This window comes from Haemorhous mexicanus, chromosome 7, assembly GCF_027477595.1.
Source record: "Haemorhous mexicanus isolate bHaeMex1 chromosome 7, bHaeMex1.pri, whole genome shotgun sequence".
Lineage (NCBI taxonomy): Eukaryota > Metazoa > Chordata > Aves > Passeriformes > Fringillidae > Haemorhous > Haemorhous mexicanus.
Window position 1 is genome coordinate 22,278,752 of NC_082347.1, and position 19,175 is coordinate 22,297,926.

The 19,175-nt window shown below is 40.8% G+C and overlaps 1 protein-coding gene across 2 annotated transcripts in view; it reads right to left on the minus strand.

Moving 5' to 3' along the window:
• Positions 1-11,383, minus strand: part of ZSWIM8 (zinc finger SWIM-type containing 8) — a 54,849-nt gene extending 43,466 nt beyond the window's left edge. For both annotated transcript variants that reach the window (XM_059851361.1, XM_059851360.1), the window contains exon 1: positions 10,564-11,383. In XM_059851361.1, the coding sequence (XP_059707344.1) occupies positions 10,564-10,741 (178 nt within the window). In that variant the 5' untranslated portion in view covers positions 10,742-11,383. The remainder of the gene's footprint in view (positions 1-10,563) is intronic.
• Between the last annotated feature and the right edge of the window lie 7,792 nt (positions 11,384-19,175).

Here is a 19,175-nt window from a genome sequence, read left to right on the forward strand (position 1 = left end):
CTTCTCTTACAAAAGGTCTCTTCATTATGTCCTTAAAGCATCCTAACTACAACATTCTTAATATATTAGAAACCAGATTTCTACAAAGAAGACCACTTCGTTAATAACTTCAGAACTATAGTTCGAGGAAAATGTAGAAAGCTACAAATTACATTTGGTAACAAAGAATATGTTTGATGAGGGAAGGGGAAAAAATCCATTATTTGTTTCCATGACTTCAGGACAGAAACACCAGCACATTCCTCCAAAACCAACTTGAAGTCCTAAGATCCTACACACCTATACTCTGCCTAATGTTTCAAGATTTTGTTGCAAAGGCGTAAAATGCACCCACAGAAAACATCTGCTCTGAGAAAATGTAAGGACCTCTTCAAACACAACTCAAATCTAGATCAGAAAGGTGTTTTTTCCATTTAATTTTACTGCAAATCCCATGCAAAACCTGAGAAAATCTGCACAAGGCTATGTTGATGAAATTGGAATATTCTATGGCCCTTTTTTCAACTCTCACCTATTCTAACATGACTGAGATCCCAAAACTCTGATGCCAGTATTAGGCAGGCAATGCAGCATTCACAACTTGACAATCTCCTCTGAAAATTCAGATAAGAAAATTCTTATTTCAAACCTTTCCATTTCCTTCCCTAAAAAAAAAAATTCATTTCATAAAAAGAGCAGCCTGGGCAAGTAACCGACAGCTGCTAGAAATCCTAAAATAAACAGCAGATTTTTGCAAAGCAAGACAGACAGTGCTACAAAACACTGCATTCATGCCAGTGCTGGCCAAGGTTTCATGACAAATTGGGCAGCTTGCATTCAAAATAAGTCTACAGTTGATGAAGCAGATTAGCTTCAGGCAAGTCATTTCCCCTGCACTGTTACTCCTTGCTCTCTCACCTCGCAGAAAGAATTCTGCACAACCAGAATTGTGCATTCAGAGGACAGACATCAAACAGTTCCTGCCTCCTGAAAGCAAGACTCAGTATTACCAGTTATTCCCACTCCAGCCCCACACAAGGTATTTCAAAAGCTCAGAATTCAAAATTCTCTCTAGTGGCCTATGACCAAAAAAAAGCTACAAAGACCAACACAGACCAAATATTTTTCTAACTGTAGATGATGGAACACAAATATAAATCAAAGTCTGACTTCACCACAGCTGAGAATCAATCACTACCAAGAAGTATTGATATGTTTTCAAACACAAAAGGAAGTCATACAAAACACCATGCAACCTCCACTATTTATTGTGCTGTTCTCCACAGCACCATCCTTGGAAACCATCCTTAAGTATAACATGCAAAATTAATTTCTAAGCAGCTTTTTTCAAGTGTCTAAATAAATGCCAGAACAGTATCACTTGGCCTCCAAACAAATGCACTGGCAAACACTGAAGAGCTGCATTTACTGAATGTATCAGCATGACATGAGGCCAGTTTTTGAGGGCTGATGGGAAAGTTATTGTCTGAAAAGAATAAAGGATAAGGCATTCACTAGAGTAAAAAAAAAAAATAATTAAACAACTGTCAGAACTAGAAGAAGGTATCACCTCTATATATCATCAACTCGAAACCAACAGAGATTTAAATACCTATTTCATAAATACAAGAAATTAGATATATAAATTCTTTTGAAAACAAATCTTACCTGACTCCTTTCTTTCTCTTTTGGTTTTGTAAAAATCTCCCCAAATCCAACCTCAGGCTTTATGCAAGGTTACAGAGCTCAGTCAGCAATGTCCTTCAGTTCCAGGCTCTCCCCCCACTGTTCCAAGGCACAGCAGAGCAGTCCCAGCCCATCTGAACCCCCCTGTCAGACACCATCTTCCAATGCTGGCAGCACCCAGCCTGCCATGAGCTCAGCCCCTAGCAATTACATTTTCTTCCACTCAAGGTAAAGGGTAAAGTATTCATGTGATCATATGTTAATAACCTACAGCTGGAGAAAGTCCCTCTTCTAACAAGAAATAAACTCCCTTACATTTTATCACATCACCTGTAGGGAGAACAAAATGGGCGAAACAAAACTGGGTACAAAAGCACATATGAAGCAAGAAGGCATCTACAGAATGTTTACAGAGGAAGGGTTAGTTACAAGCATGTCTATTATTTTCAGTGCACAAAAATAATACCTAAAGCATCCCTGGAAAACTGTGAGGCACTGATAAACTGCAGTCCATCATATGAATTTGGCTAGGCAAATGAATAATATCTCCCACAATCTCCCCAACATCTCAAGACTGAAGCAACCTCAACCATCTTCTGAAAATGCCCACACAACACAGATCCTATTCATTACTAGACAGGCAAAACAGCTCCCTGTCCTTGAGAAGGATAAGCAGCTTAGCTGACCCCATGCACTACTGCTTTAAATGCAAGCAAGGGGTCAATGAAACTTTGAGACATTTTAGGTCAAATACAACCTTCTCTGCAAAACATGCATTAAAAAGCCTAAGTTACAAGTATTTTCGCCTGGACCTCTGGTAAACAAATTTACCTGTTACACTTCTTTTTTCCTCCCATCTCAGCATTCACTGACATAAATATGAGGTAAGAAATGAAATTACAAGCAATATGCAATAGGAACTGTAAAGAGCTCAGAAGAATTGCTAAATTATGCCCTACAGGCTTCACAGAAAAATGGTAATTTGTACACCTATTAATTACATACTACCTGCAGGACTACCATGAAGCTTCAATGTCAAACCCTGACCAAGTATTTTTATATTCGCGATCATTTCCTAAAAGCATGGAATTGGGCATTCAAGCCATCATTAGGCTATTCAATTAGCCTCAAGCATGGATTAACAAGATTTCATGTTGGTGTACTCTCCAAAGGATGAGACAGAAGTGATTTTACCACATAAGAATTCCAGTACAGGGATACTAAAAAGGAAATAAAAATCAGTCACAAGAAGAATCAGTCTCAAGAATCACAGCTGGGGATATACGAAGTCAGGTGAATGGGAGCATATGCAGAGAACAGTACACCTGAAACAAGACACTGACAGATTCCATAAGGCCACACAACACCCAATATTCACAGGTTCAGAAACTTCTCTGTACTTCAACCAAGAATCTCATTTTGTCACACACACTGACAAGATGCCATGAAGAATGGCTCTAATGCACACAGGCATTATTTTAATGATTATCTCTAAGAAAGAGTCTAGATGGTATCTTGACTACTTTTATTTTAAGGTCAACTCACTTTTTCTTTCCTTCTGACTGGGGAGACATGCTCAAAACAGCATCTTTAGAGATCTCAAGTCTAACAAACAGAAAAGCCATACTTTACTTTTTCCACTAGTTTATCTGTGGGGGGTTTGGGGTACAAGCAATACTAATTGAATTTTAAAAGACTGGTGTTTTCATGTTCAGGTCTCCATCAATGAATTATTCATGTTTACCAGTATTTCTGCATAGCAAAGAACGATGACCATCTGCTTAAATTTTTGATCTCTCTGAACAGATGAAGAAGCCAGACTCAGTGGCCCAGTGACTCCTGCCCACTGCTGCAATAAGTCACCACATAAATGTCTTAACTTGGGAGAACAATGTACCCCTGGATGCCTCCCTATAAAGACTAACTGCTTGCAGATAAACTGTGGGTAATGTGGCCTTTATCATGCTACCTATCTATATTGTTGTAACAAAATGCGGACTTCTTTTTTTTTGCACTGTGTTTGGTCTCTGAGGTCCCTCTTGTTCCCTTCTGTCAACTATGTTCTCCCCTCCAGCATCCAGTTTTTCTCTGACAAAAGGACAGGATTTCTTCTGAGGACAGATATTTTTCTTCCTCCTGCCATCTTATCAATTTATCCTTTCCCTTTCTTTTACAGGCCAATTTTTATCCCACAAGAGAAAGAAGTGAAAGCCCTACTCTATGTCTCACAGTCACAAGATAAGCCCAGAAGACAAAAGAAAGGTAAAATGTCACTGAGACATCAAGAAATAATACTCAGGTCCCCATACTTGCAGCAGCTGAATGAGAATGTTAAGATTTTGTATAAAGACACTACTCCTGCAATCTTTTCAGGTTCCCTCCTTCTATGGAAAGAGAATGTCTTAACTTCCAATTTTTTTCTCATACTAGCAGAAATTTAGGTAAATACAAAAAATCAACACAAGCTTTTTCCAGCTTAAACATGTTCAACTTTTGCCTAATTTATACTGATTAATACTGACACCTTCAAGTTTTCCTAATTTTTTTTTTTCTTCTAGCCATCTAGAAACACTAATAATGATTCATCATAGAAGGAATATTTTATTAAAACCAGGTACTTTTCACAGCATCACTGTTCTCAAAACACATAATTTCAGAAGATTTTAATTAATAGGTATATTACAACCTGACAGAGCTCCGTTGTTTCACTCTTTTCAAAGACAATACATTTCCAGCTGTATGGAAGCAAATATAGATGAACTAAAAATAATCAAAACAGCAAAGTTTCCACAAGCCTTGCCCATAATGTTTAAAGCACATGGGGAAATGTGGTCAAAGACATCACTTTCAGTCTTTTCTATTAAAAATGCTACACAACTACCCACAGCCTTGCCAGAAATAAAGAAGAAACAAAGAAGAAAAGATGCATCAAAGAACACACAAACTGTGAGAAGAATGAGAATCTTCAGATTGGTAATCTTATACTTAACTGCTCAAGACTACACAGCTTCAGAGGAGGCAATTTAAAAATGTATCATATGGTATTTAGAAATTAGAACCAGTATTTCAAGTGTTTTGTACATTATGCACCATTGCTATTTAATGTTTAAAGAATAAAATTCTAAATATAATATTTTAGCTAGTTGACACCTATGTGCTTTGACTTCTACTTCTGGAGGGTTTAGAAGGCTGTTACAAACCAGGAAGAGGGAGGAAAATGCTTAATGCACATAAAGTGCATTAAAAAAAAGTTGAAAAAAATAACTTCTAGCCATGACACTTTTATATTAGTCGTATAACTGCTTTACACTCTTACACTTAGATAGCTAATACAAAAAGTTGTTGGTCTAAAAGGAGCAATGAAATTTTAAAGACATTATTCAAGTTTAAGAACCAAAAAATAAATAGGTTTTGACTCCTTGTAAAGTTTCTTATACAAAAACAAACAAGCATAAGCTTCCAAATCAATTATTGATATTCTAAATAGACAAAAATTTACTCCAGAGTTCATTAAAGTATGTAAACATCTTTTGAAACTGTACATTCCTTTTTTTCCTCTGGAGCAAAGTACTGTATATTACCTAGGACACAGAATATGTAAGGAGATGCTCTTTGCTCCTGGTTAGTAACTGGCACAGGAGACACAGTTCAAATCACCGATGTCCATTTCTGTTCCCTCAAAAGTACTGCTGGGGGAAGGAGAGGAGAGGGGTTTTGTGTGTTTGTTTAAAAGACTGCAAAACAGAAGGCTGACTTCAAAGAGCAGAATAAAAAAAAAGGCCTGGCCACAAGTCAACATGAGCAATGTGAAATCTACTCCCACAACTCATATGTTGAATGATTTTTACTCTGGCTGTATTAATATACTTCTAAACAGACTTTCCTAAGTTTGATCAGTTGACTTCTCATTTCTTCCTTCCTCACTAAAGAAATACAGACTGTACAGAAGGTGCTATTTTTCTGCATATAGGGTATGCTATGGATTTGTTGTTGTTCCTCAGACTGAACTGGAACTCCAAAATTGTAGACTTGCATATTAAATCACACTTAACTGCTGGGTCTTCAAACACACAGATCGTTTCACCATACGACAACCAGATGCAATATCAAACCAGAGCAGGAGGAGCACAGAATGTACAAGAGCCCAGCACAATTCATGAAGCTAGGGGGACACCACCTATTGAACAAGCCTGCCCGGTTTCTTGAAACTTCCCATTGCTTTGTGAACTCATCAACTCAGGGAAAAAAGTAACAGGGAGAGGAAAGAAAGGCAAAGCACAATTCAGCGTCTAGATCAAACCTGACACCCTATTACACCTGTACCTCCCAGAAGTGTGAGCTGACTACAAAATCTCCCTCTTCATAACAGAGGCAAAAATAAAGCAGAAAAAAAAAAAACCCAGTTGTAATATACAGTAATAGCCAGTAACAAAACAGCAGCAAACCACAGTCTCCATTTCAATCTTCACTAGACTCAAAGAGTGGACACACTTAACCAGCATTCTTCTCTGATAACACCATGAGTCTGAAGAGCACACAGTATGAATCTGAAAGAGACTAAATATTCTTTCTGCTGTTTTCTGAAGTTACTGCTTAAACAAGGATTAACTTGAATTTCTTAGTTAGTGGCAATCCTGAGGAAGAAACAGTGCTCTCTATACCATTTATTCTTTTCCTGTATAAATTAATAAAAATCAGTTACTGTTATTTTACCAGCATAGACACTGCTCAGACTCTGCTCTCTAAACTGATTATATCTTCACCTCAGGCTCTGTATATTCTCTGCCAATGATTTTCTCTATGCAGCTTGTAGTTTTGAGGCACTGTGCCCAAAACTTCACATTGTGGGTGCTCCTAACAGTTTGAAAGAACAAAAACTGTCTGGGGATGGATAATGAGGATATTTTCCAAGAGAGCACTACCTGCATCATGTAATAGTCAAGTCTGTGGGGTTCTGCAATACACTATACAATAATTCAAGTTTACAGTAAAGGAAAGGAAAAAAAATCAAGTTTTCTCACTAGCTGCCTACTGAAGACAGATTCAACACAACTCATCAGCACACTTCCAACCCAATCCACCATGAATGAATAAATATAAAATGAGTAAATATATTGTGAAGGCACTATTTAACAATCCTAAAGTATTAATGCCAGCTTCCTAAATGTTTGGTAAATATTTATGCTTCAGAAACTGTGAAACAAAGGACTAAGGGTGGGAAAGAGCTTAGAAGCTTTCAGGAAGAAACAAAGGCACAGTGGGTTTGAAGAGATAATGAGTGTACTTGAACACTTATTCTTACAAATTCTATCACAAAAATATTTGTGTGAAGATAACATTAGATGTTTAAACATTTGCAGAAAGACTACACTTACTTCAACTACCAATGAACAATACAACTGCTTTAAAAAGTGAGAAAGGCATGAGAGTATCATAGTGGCTCCCAGGAAAGAACACTGTCCAGAAAAGTGCAGAAAAGGCAGGTGGGTGCATTTGTTAGTAGATGGGTAACAAATTGGTGGAATGTAATTTGGTATGTAAGAAAAAGAGTTGGAGTTACAAACCAACTCTAAGAACCAGATAGTTCTGAACACACTGCAAGGACACTGTACTTTCAAACATCCATTCACCTCAATTTCAGAGCAGAATCCTCTGCCTGTGTGTGCAATGAAAGCCTCTAATCAATGATGTATACAGGTAATGACTGGCCAAATATCAGTTAGAAGCATTACACCACTCAAAATTAAAAACAAACACAAGGGGTAAAGCAAGCAATCAAGGCAGTTAACAAGAGATCAAGGCATTTGTAAAAACAAACATTCCAAATCATCACAGGACTCCCAGTACTCCAAAACTGACAGGTTTCCTCCAGGATTTCAGTGCAGGTGAATTAGTGGAGATTAGGAGTAGTTTCAAAATCTAAGGGCATCCATGAAGTGGACACAATGCATTCCTTCTCCACACTGACAATTCTACGCATAAGGTGAAAATTCCTTTCAAGAGTGTAGTAGAGGAAGACTGCAAGAGGACTTTACTATAGCAGAAATTAAATGTGAGAAAAATCAACCAATTACAATTCTATTTTTCTGATGTAACTACTCAAGATACCTCATTTTATAAAGAAATCAGTTCCAAGGATTATATTAGAGAAATTCAAACATTTCTCTCCCCCTTCCACCATCTTTCTAACAAACCAATGGGGTGATTCACCAACAAGTGAATAACTCATCTTTTTGGCAACCCTCTGTATTGAATACTGTGTATATTTGCAACAAGCTAACCCAAGTCTTATTATGAAATTTCCAATAAGCATGATAGTAATATTAAAGATACCCAAGAAGAAAAGAAAAACTAACAAAAAAGTAAGAAAGCCATAACTTCCTGTGTGCAGGTAGTTTGTTTGTTTAAGAGACAGCCAACAGCTCTTCCATCAGTCTTAGGGGGATTCTCTTTGAATCAACTAAAGAAGAACTAGACACTTACAAGGACAAACTGAAAACAATTGAAAAATCCAGAAATCCTTTCTATTACATAGCTTGTCTGACTAATTCCACACCAAAATAAAGGCTGAGCTCCAAACTGGAGGAAAAGACTAACAGAATATAGTTCCTCTTGCTTCCTCTTAGCATTTAGCAGAATAACCTAGTGTCTAACCTCACTTTTTGTTTGCATAGGCAACAGTAAAATGGCAAACTATGGAAATAAAAACACACAGCTCAATTTTGAATTCTCACATTTTAAATGACTCACTACAAGCAACAACCTCAGGACCCAGAAGTTCTGTGTTTTCTGACTCCAAAACACTGTCAAGAAGAGGTATTAAAAACAATAAAACTGGTACAGGAATTCTGAAATCCAAGGAGATTCCAGACTATGACAGATCTCACGTCAGACCAGACTTTCTGGCAACACAACTGTGTACTGTAAAGCAACTGCAAGTGTTCCACATTGGTAGTATCATATGTGACTTCACAGTGTGAATAAATAATTATTTAGGCCGCAAAACCACATTCACATTCTTCTAAAAGTAACTCCAACCAGAGCCTGGGAATTGCCAGCAAAGGCCTTAAAGGAGGCAACAGTATCCTTTCAAAATGTCTCTCCTGTTAAAACAAGATTCTCATACATTAGGCGTCTAATAAAATCTGAAATATATGAACCAAGTATAAGCAATAAAAGCTTTGCCTATGCAAGTCTGCAGAACCCAGAACAGCAACATCTCAACATCATGTAAATAATTGCAATTATCACAGCAATGTTAGCCATTATGTTTTACGTGTCAGAAAAGAGCCTGAAGATTGCAAATGTGCACTATCTACTGAAGTATCTTTTCCTTTTAATGCAACAAGTGGGCATCAGCAGAGAGAGCAACTGCTGCTTGATTTAATTCAGTCAAGAGAGCTCAAGGCACTAGGTCAAGACCCAGAAGAACATGCACTCATACACTGAACCAGTGGAGAAAAGTTGGCTAAAAGCAACTAGAAGTTGAAAAAAAAAAAATCACCTTTCAAACATCAGTCTGACTTGCAGAGCCATGCACACCAATTCCATACATCTCTGCCAAACTAAAGATGTCTTTATTCCCACACCACTACATTTTTAAAAATTCAGCTCCTTTCTAGCAAGATAATGTGTTCAACAAGACTTAATGCAAAACATGAGATAAATATATACGTATATACGTTGCCCCATGCACAATGCTTACTTCTGCATCTCAGGACTCACAGATTTTAAAAATGCCAACCAAGTTCCCCTTCTTTATAGCAGAAGAATTTAAAACTTAATCTGCTCTGCTGCTCTGGAAAGCCTATAGTTAATGCAAAGTGTACTTTATGATACTAAACCAGTGAAAACTGAACATTTGTCCATAGCACAACATGGCCAGATTTCCAATTCAATTCAATATAAATTGCATTTCCTGTTCATGTAAGGGCAATATTCAGAAGAGAATAAAGTTTTACAGTTCCAGATAGGGAGATATCAATGAGGCAGGTGATGGTTAAAGATCAGGAAAAGTACTGACGCCGGCCTGAAGAAACAGGAGATAAAAAGAAAAGTAGAAAGTTTGTGTAATTTCTGTTAAATGTGTGTCTGGCTCAGCTTAGTGCAAACATCACCTGAATTCCAGGGTCATGATGCAGTAGAAAAATATAGAGAAAACAAGTTTTGTTAAAAACAAACAAAAAAAAAAATCAAGCAAAGAGCTAAGAGCTATATGTTAATTAAAAATAAAATTCATTTGCGAATGCTACCTATTTTGTTGCCTGCTATTAAATATAAATTACTATCAGCAGAACGGAAATGAAACAACTCTTGGAGCAGGCACACTGCTGTTTGCCGACTTCTTTGCAACAGTGGTAAGGCCCCCTTGCTCCACTATTGCAAAAGAAAGAGCTAATTTACTAGAAAAAGGAGAAATGCCAAGAATCAGACAAGGAAAATGGACTGCTCTATACAATGATGGCTTACATGGCTTTACATGAGTAGCTTTATAGAAGTAACAAAAACCTCTATGAAACCTTAGTGGACTTCAATCAAAGCCTATGGGAACCTATGCAGTTATTCCCAGCCAAGTCTGCAGTTTGTTTATAGAAAACAGTGTTCAGATTTCCAAGAGCAATCCCACAGAATCTACTCAGAAGAGCAGTACCACAATCCTATGAGTGCACCCAGGTGAAAACTCACCTAAAAGACAGCACTGTCTTAACAACACCGGTGAACTCACAATTGCAATCTTTGCACAAAAATTATTCCGACAATGAATCGAGAGAATACATAGAAAGAAGTTCTCTCTGCTGCTCTGACTTTCCTTCTGCAGATCTCCTCACCTACCACCCCCCCTTGCCCCACAACTTCCAGGAATCCAAAGAGCATCCCAATTAAACCGGGTGACCTCACCTTTCATTTTGACAGTGGGGGAATTGGGTCCAGCCGATTGCTTCCTCCATCCTCTCCAGTTCTGGCAAAGGCTCTCCGCCTCAGAGATGAAGGAACAAAGAGAGTCTTCCTCAAAGCGATCGGAGTCTTCAAATGAAAACCTCTCCCCGTCCTCCCACTCTGCGAACATGAGTTCCATCACATCCGACAGGAGACGTGAGGGAAAAGAAGAAAGACAGGAACAGCACTGCTCACTTTTAACAGGTGAATGGACTTGAGGGCTCTTGCAATACTTAAAATCTCGGTTTTGATTTGATCCCCATACCACATTACCAGGAAAAAACAGTCAGCGCTGTCTGAGATGAGAGAAGCAGGAAATAACTAAGGGACAGCTGGTAAAAATTCCATGGGGGGGAAAAAAAGTTCTTTAAAAAGTTAAAAAATGCTTTTGTCCACAGAATGTACTTGAGGCGGAGGAGACTGGTTAGTCCATGAGAGCTGCCTCCAGGCGGGACAGGTGCGCGCCGGGCACACGGAAGGTTCGAAGGCTCCCGGCGCTGCAGGACGAGGGAAGGGGCCGGTTTCCTCCTCCGGAGCTCCCGCGGGGGTGGGGGCGCCGGTGTCTGTGCGCAGGGCCGGGTCTCCCTGAGGTTGTGCTTGTCTCACTCCCGGCACAAGACCGAGGGGAGAGAGGGCAGGGGCACCGGCGGGAGCTGGAGGAAAACAACTTCCCTCCCGCTCGCGGGGGCTTAAAAACAGCCCGGTGGGGCCGGAGCGCCCGCGGAGGGGCGGCGCGACCTCCCGGCTGCTCGTCACGGGCACCGGCAGCGGCGCGGGCGGGCAGGCGGCGGCTCCGGCCTCACGGGGGCGCGGGCGGCGGCCGGCGGGGAGCGCCCGGCGCTGGTCCCGGCGGGCAGGGTAGGGGCAGCCCGTCGCCGCTCCGGTCGCGGTGGCCCCGCGGTGTCTCTATGAGCCCATGGCCGGCGGGCCCTGCTGGACGCCCCCGAGCCCGGCGCGGCCCCGGCGGTTCGCGGCCCCGGCGGGTCCCGTCCCTGCCCGGCGCGGGCACCAAGATGGCTCCGCGCTTCCCAGCTTCACCTGCGACACCCCCCGCCAGCTGAGCGCCGCTTCCGCCACCGCGCTTCCGGCTTCCGCCGCGCGGGGCATGCCGGGCGGGCCAGCCGCTCCCCGCCGGCTGTGCCGGGGGAGAGCCCGCGATCCCCAGGGACGGGCCGGGGCTCGGCTGGCGCCTGCCCGCCGCCGCCGCACACCCAGAGGGCCGCCTGGAAGGGCCGTAACAAAACAAAGGCCTGTGCGTTGTGCCTGCCCGCTCCAGTTGTGCCAAAATGTGGGGGTTGTCCCGGAACGCACCCAAGATTAATGCGTGAGGTAGAAATCACTCAGCTGTGATTATCTGATTGGCGATGAAAGAAATATACGAGTTCTCAGTAACAATTTTTTCTTTTGAAGAACAAAAACAACAGTAAAGGAGATCAAGGGGGGGGGGGGAAAGGAAAGAAAATGAGGAGACCGTGGCTCGAGTAAGTCCCGGTCAAGTGCAGTGACCGCTTTCCTTCGGCCGAGAGAGCCCCTCGCTGAAGGGGAGGCTGAAGGGGAAGGAGGGTCTGAGGAGCTGCTCGGGTCTGAACAACTCCAAAACTCAAAACAGAGGAGATAACTCACGTGCCAGGTCCATGAGGAATTACATTGGCTAGCTAAGGTCTTCCTATCCTACCTACTCTGAAAGCAACACGTTCTTTAAATTTTTTTTTCTATAATTCTTTTTCTTGGAGTTCTTCTAGTTCATTGCTCCATTGAGAGAGTTGACTGGTTAAGTACCAAAGGATAAGTTTGCTCTTTGAGTACGTGTCAGCCAAACAGCTGAACCTACACCTCCCTCCCCATGTTTGTACAGAGGGGAAAAGCAAATAATGGGGGGGGGTAGGGAAGGGAAAAAAAAAAAGCAAGGGAAAAAAGAATAACATACTAAGAAATAGTAAATGTAAAGCTGGGAGAAACTGAAATGCATCTGGGAGCACTATCTCCCTCATCTCACTGTAGTCCTTGATCCAAACAAAATAATTAATTGATGAGTCTTCACCGAGGGTCTAAGCAAGGCACCTGCAGTCTTAAAGGAAACTTCCTACATGGTTTGTCCTTACAAACATAGTGCTTCCCAGTTCAAGGTTTCAAACACAAAGATGAATTGCTGCAGAATCCATCAGCTGTAAGAGGTTACTCACTGTCAGGAACTGACCTGAGCTGTGAGGTCCTACAGTGCTACCAAGGCAGACATCCCCCAGGTGCACTGCGCAGGGAGGCACGACACCGACACCGGGCGAGCCAGCTGGAGGCAATGTGCCGCAGCACAGCATGCCAGGTTCTGGCTCGTGTGCTGCCTAATCCTACACCAAAGTTGTCCTGTGCTGATGCCTGACTCGATCAAGTCTGTGCTGCCAAAGAACCTGTTAGTGCCACGCCAGCAGTAATTCGGGAGAGAGACACACCTGCCTGATAATGGGAATTCTGGCGGGTCACATCAATAGCACTCTGAGTCAAGGGCATTGCAGAGAATCTCTGTCACATGAGAAACAGATACACAAAGGCATTGTAATACTTGGTGCAGTGTTGCATTAAAGAAGGATTACACCTTAGGAAAGCTGTTTCCCTAGTGACAGAAAAGCAATTAGAAAAGAATAAAAAAATACAGGTGAAATTTTGAAGAGTATTTTCAAGAAAAAAGAAATTAAATGGGTTGTGTCCAAGGATTTAAGCGGTAACTACAGGTGAAATTCAGCACCCTGACTCAGATGTTGTGGCACTTGAAATGACAGAAATGGGCAGGGAAATGCAGTGATGCCATAAGGCTGATGCTGCTCACCAGTATCTTTTGATGACATTATGTGCAACACAGCACTGTTAGATTTTACCTAATTCCAGTAGAGAATGCACATTACATCCAAAAAGGGCAGAGGAGAGCAGGAATATTAGACAGTACTAATTATAAGAGGGCTTCAGTACATTGAGTTTGATTCCATTAAATTGTAACAATCCTTGCTCCCATTCCTCCTTCTTCCAGCTTTGGGATACCACAAGTTACGGAGATTTTCAAAGAATTCTTGCTTTCACTTGCTTAAACATCAGGGCTGAAAGCGTGGAAAAGGTGATGAAAATAACGAGACAAGCAAAGCAGAGTGAACATTTGCACTTTCATCTTAAAGTGCTTTTCAAGAGCCTGTAAAAATGTGTCTTCTGGCTTGTGCAGAGCAGGCCTGGGTGTATTGCTGCCCTGGCCAACAGGAGGGAGTGCGGGTGTGAGAGCTTCGCTTCTCCTTGTCCTCATGGCTTGGAAAGGCACACAAGTTCATAAATACTCTTCCATTTTTTTTTTCCCAGCCAAATTATTGCATGAGACAGGCATGTATTTCCTCTTGTGGATCTTCCAAAAGACAAAAACTAAAGACTGTGAAAAATGATATCTGACAATTTCAGCAGTGTTCTACTAGGAAGAAAGAAACTCAGTAAGAAATCCTGCAGAAATGACAAGGTTGCCAGTAAGATGCTTTCTCACTTGCAGGGATGTACTTTTTTTCGTTTCCTATTTCAGAAAAAGGAAACTGCTGTTGAAAATTCCTCTGCCTCCAATGCAGACAATTTTCAGAATGCAGCATTCCATATGAGAGAGACACATAGGCGTGCACACACCTACCCTAAAGCAGAATTGCAACATTTACGTTTGTTTCCTGTCTTAAGCTCTTCACTGGGGACTAAATGAGTTCATTGCACCTCAGAAGTGTCTGCTTTTCACTGGTGAGTCATGTACTACACTGCAAGTCATATCCAGCATGTTTTTTATTTCTGATTGCATGGGAAGTAAAACACATCCTTGCTATGGCTTGAATCTAATACAGACTCAATAACAAAATACAGCACTCTAGAGATTTTCACTGCAAGTGCAGTGGGACCCAGCTGTTCAGCTCCATTCTGACTCAACAAAGGTTTCATTGTCTCTTTGCATGTGATAATGCACTCAGAAATGACAAGCAAAGGCAAATTCTTAAAGCACACATATGACTTTGTGTCTAAGTAATATATTGGATGTGCAGAATAATAGATTTTTGTGCTCTAGAGCTATGGCACTATGGCAAACTGCCAAAAGTTTCTGTTCCTCCTAGATGATCACTGTTTCATGCTATACTGATCACTTAATTAATAACTAATAATAATTAATAACATATATTAAACATCTCCACAGACAAAACAACCAGCCACCATTATTTATTTCAAAATATTAGGCCTGTACAATAGATGGAGCAAATGACTGTTTTAGCACAAAAGAAGACACAGCATACAGCTCATTGCTCCTTGCTCTGCTTCCAACTAGGCAAATGGCTGTACAAGATGCACAAAGCTTTTCCAGACAATGCATACCAGGAAGCTGAAAGCAAAGCTGTCCTAAGGTATTGTAAGCTAAATTTACCCCATTTGGATTAAGCATTTTCCAATCTTTGACTAATCCTTGCCACAGAAGACTTTGAACTGATGTTGTCCAAGCTGCTGTCTCTGGGATCTTAGAGAATATGAACACATGCCTGAATAAAGCCTTATTCAAAACTAAATTCACCATTTGTGAGATAAGTGACTGGTACATACATACATACACACATGGAAAACAGAGTCAGTAGGGAAACACTGTGCAACAGCTGCTAAAATTACTGTTATTCAGCAGGAGACAACAATTATGGCTAAGACCTCATGTAGGAACATAACTGCTACTCTTCAGAAAGAGAAGATGGCATTTACAGATAATATTGCCTGCAAGGATTACTGAGCATATGTTGCCTGGCATCTTGTATTTCACAAGATACAAATATATTTTTCTCTTCCTTTCACACTAACCTGCAGGAGCATTTGTTTTCGTTTTCACACTTCTTCTGCCATTACCAAAGCTGACAGTCTGGCAGGGTCTAATATGCACTATACATTCACAGACAGAAGCACCAAGCTAAAGGGAACTGAAATGTTCTCCATTTTGCAGAGGGGAAAGAAATCAACTATTACACTGCAAGTCCTCTTTTTTCTCAGTCAGTATCACATTTGGACATTTCCTTAGCCAGTGTGAAAAGATTGTGAAAACAGTACAATAGCTCTTTCCTTTGTCCAGAGAGCAGGTTAGATACATCCTTTATGGAAACTCAGCAATTGATAACTCTGTTTGTCTAGAGAGTGTATTACCCTAACTAGCAATGTTATACCATTGAAAGCTTCCTAAGTACTCCAAGAAGACTCTTTTGATGCAGGCAAAACATAGTTCCTTAGTATATTTTCAGTTCACCAAAAAATAATCAAGGAAAATTGATAAATGTGACACTCCTTCTCTAGCAATCTACAATTTTAGAAATCAAAACTGGTAATTAAAAATGACAAGTGCTGCAGTAGATGACCCTTAACACACCTTTGCTGCAGAAGACAGGTTTCTGTATTTGTTTTTGAGGGTACAGTCAGCTGGTAAGTGAAGGATAACTGTTAGGGAATATAGGAAGCCCATTTGTTCATGGCAAGGCAAACATGCACTGCTCTGCAACGTATGCAAGCACATCTTGGCTAAGTGAAGTAATGCTCTGCTGTATTTACATGCTTCTCATATCTTCAGGAGCAGAAGCTGTCCCCATGCTATGGAACCTGCTCCTTCAGATGAAACTCACCATACCAAAATGTGCACTACAGTTGCTTCTTAGCAGTAAAGTTTTTCAAAATATAAATAACAGGTACATTAGTACTTAAATATAGGGATGAAAGATCACCAAGAAAAGGTGATTCTAAAATGCAAGAACAACTGTGTATAATACTATGAACAGTAAAATGGTATGTATTCTCTACAGCCTTTCCCTAGAAAAATAATGTAACCATGGAGTTAGGGATGTGAGGAGTTTTATTTTGAAAATTGAGTTTGTGCTACCTCTCCTCAGATCCCATTGGGAAGTTCAATCATCAATTAAACTGTCAATCTAAGATAAGATTCTCTCTTACAAATAGTGTGGTTGCTGCAACCATGCAGCAATGCTTCATTTAAGAAAACACACCTGACAAGTTTTGTGCTCATGGGTGTGGGTAAGGGTCAGTGCTGTTCCAATTCCGTATGTTTAACTGGCCTCTTTTGTGTAAGAAAGAGGAAACATTAACAAAGATATGATGCCATGATATTATGTCATGATGGCTGAAAACTACCTGGACTGCTAGATACAGAGACAATACCTCAGTCACTTTTCTTTTTCTGTAATAAGTGAGGGGGGGAAAAGTAAAATTTCCCTAGACCTATTGACTTGAGCAAGTAAGATTATTGCAGAGTACTCTGTAAAATCAGTCAAACCTTAAAATTATCTGAATGCTTATTGGTAAAGAGTGTTCACCTATTCTACCTGCAGATCTCATATCCCTGGTGGATTCAGGAGATAAGCTCTTTCAACAGGATCCTCCTTTATGAGACTTAGAGATTCTCAGATTAAATCTGCTGCTTCTATTTTCATCTCTCTTCTCTAGGCAGGTGACTAACCCTTAGCAGGTACTGACAATGGTTGTTTTGTGCACTGCCTCAAAGGCTACCAGTTATTTTAGTCAGATCTTCATTTTCAGCCATGTTTCTGCAAAATGCTGTGACAAGATCCTATAAAACTTCCTATCCAAAACATTAATGCATTCCCCAATATAATTATTTCACATATCTTCTTGGGAGAAGGTAACTAGATTTGTGTAATTCTGTCATCGCCTTTAGTGTTAAATTTAGCAAACTGTATTTATTTAGGATGGTTAAATGTAATAGTAGGAGCAGTTTAGTGAGTAGTGGCATGCTCTTTGCTTATTTCTTCAGGAATCTTGTGTGTGGTCGCTCCTGACTCATCCAAACAGAGGCATCTGATTCAAATAGTGCATCATCCCTAAGTTTCAACTCCAAAGTTGCATCAGTTTAACCAAATTGTTAAACCCATGTAATTTGAAGACAAGCCTTGCAGGAAAATAAAGATTTCTCAAGTCTTAATCAACCTAGCTGTGGCTTAAGCATGTGGGGAGTTAAAAGGCTTTCTGATGAGACTTCAGTATAATTGTGCTGAATAACAGAATCTGCTTCTTAGTCTTGCAAGAGATAACAAAATAGTAAACCTGAAGCAAAGGAACTTTCCTTGTATGTTTGGTTACTCCTTCTAGAATCCCACAAGCAGAGAATATAATCCTACTTTACCTGCAGCAAGCCTGTACGTGTGAGTGGGGAAGGGGGGAAAGAGCAAGGAACTAACCTTTAGAAGCACATGTTCTTTTCATACAGCTCTGCTTTACACAGAGCAGATTAGTTAAATTGCAAAGAAAAGGGTTTCGTTGTTTGAATTGGTCCTGTCCTGTTTACAAGAAGAAAGTGAAACACTTTTGCAGTGGTTTCAGCTGAGTTGTCCACTCACATTGCCACAGTAAATCTCCTGTCTCTGCAGTGATGAGGGTGCTGTCCAGGCTGGCAGGTGGGAAGACAGGAGAGCACGCTGCTGCAGTACTCTTGGCAGTACCTGCTGCTGGCTCCTGAGCCCCAGGGCTGCCAGGGGCTAGGAACCAAAACATCCTCAGCAAACGCTTCCCAACAGGATTAACTTGCTGAAATTTTAATTCTTGCCAGCTTGTTTCTTCTGTTGGGCAGCAACTGAACAGCACTGAGTTCCCCCTGTTCCCAGCTCAGCCCTTAGCTGCCCTGATGTGTGCGTGAAAGCCACTGCAGGTATATAGGGATAAGAGAAACAAGGCCTTATGCTTAGCTGACAGAGTGACACAGCTTCTCATTAGTAAAGCTGATCCAAAGAAGTTGGTTCTGAAAATCTGCAAAGAGAACAGTGCTTGTTATTTCTGGCAGAATGTGTGGGATTTGAAAAGCAGGGAGGAGAAGATCAAGTGGTGCACTGGGGTTTCACCAATTTGTTTGAATTCGTCTGTCCTACACCTGTCCTCCATCAACACATCTTAAATCCAAAGTACTTTTCTAAACGTAAATTACTCCAGCTGGACCATCCATATTTTGCTGGCTCTGCTTCCTCTTTTCACTTTTGCACATGAACAGAATTCCATAGAAACCTCCTACCAATGCCAGGAACCCATTCTAAACAGGATAGTTCAAGAGCAGCACGGGACTCAGCCCAGCAAACCAAGGCAATTTGAGCAGTATCCTGTCTCCCTCCACTAGAAAGAGGAAATTGTAACCAAGTAAGAATTTTTTTTATGTCAGTGGTGATACCTGAATGCTCTTCTTCCTCTCTCTCAATGAATATGGTAGCTATCCTAGTTAGAAAAACCACATGAAGTAAAGCTCAGTTTCCTCCTCATTCATATTTCAGTTTCAAAATCCAAAGATGTCGTAAGAGTAGCCCATCTGAAACAAGTAAGCTCATGCCATACACTCTTCCCCAGCCTTTTCACCACAGGAAAGCAGTAAAGTGCTTTAATACAAAATGACATTTGGCAGACTTCTAACCTTGACCACAGCTTCAACGTTGTTTCTTTTCCAGGCAGTGACTACAGACAAGCCCTGCAAGACTGATGGGATGAAACTGTGCCTGCTGACCCATGGAAGACTTGCTAAAATGCTTGAACTCCACTTC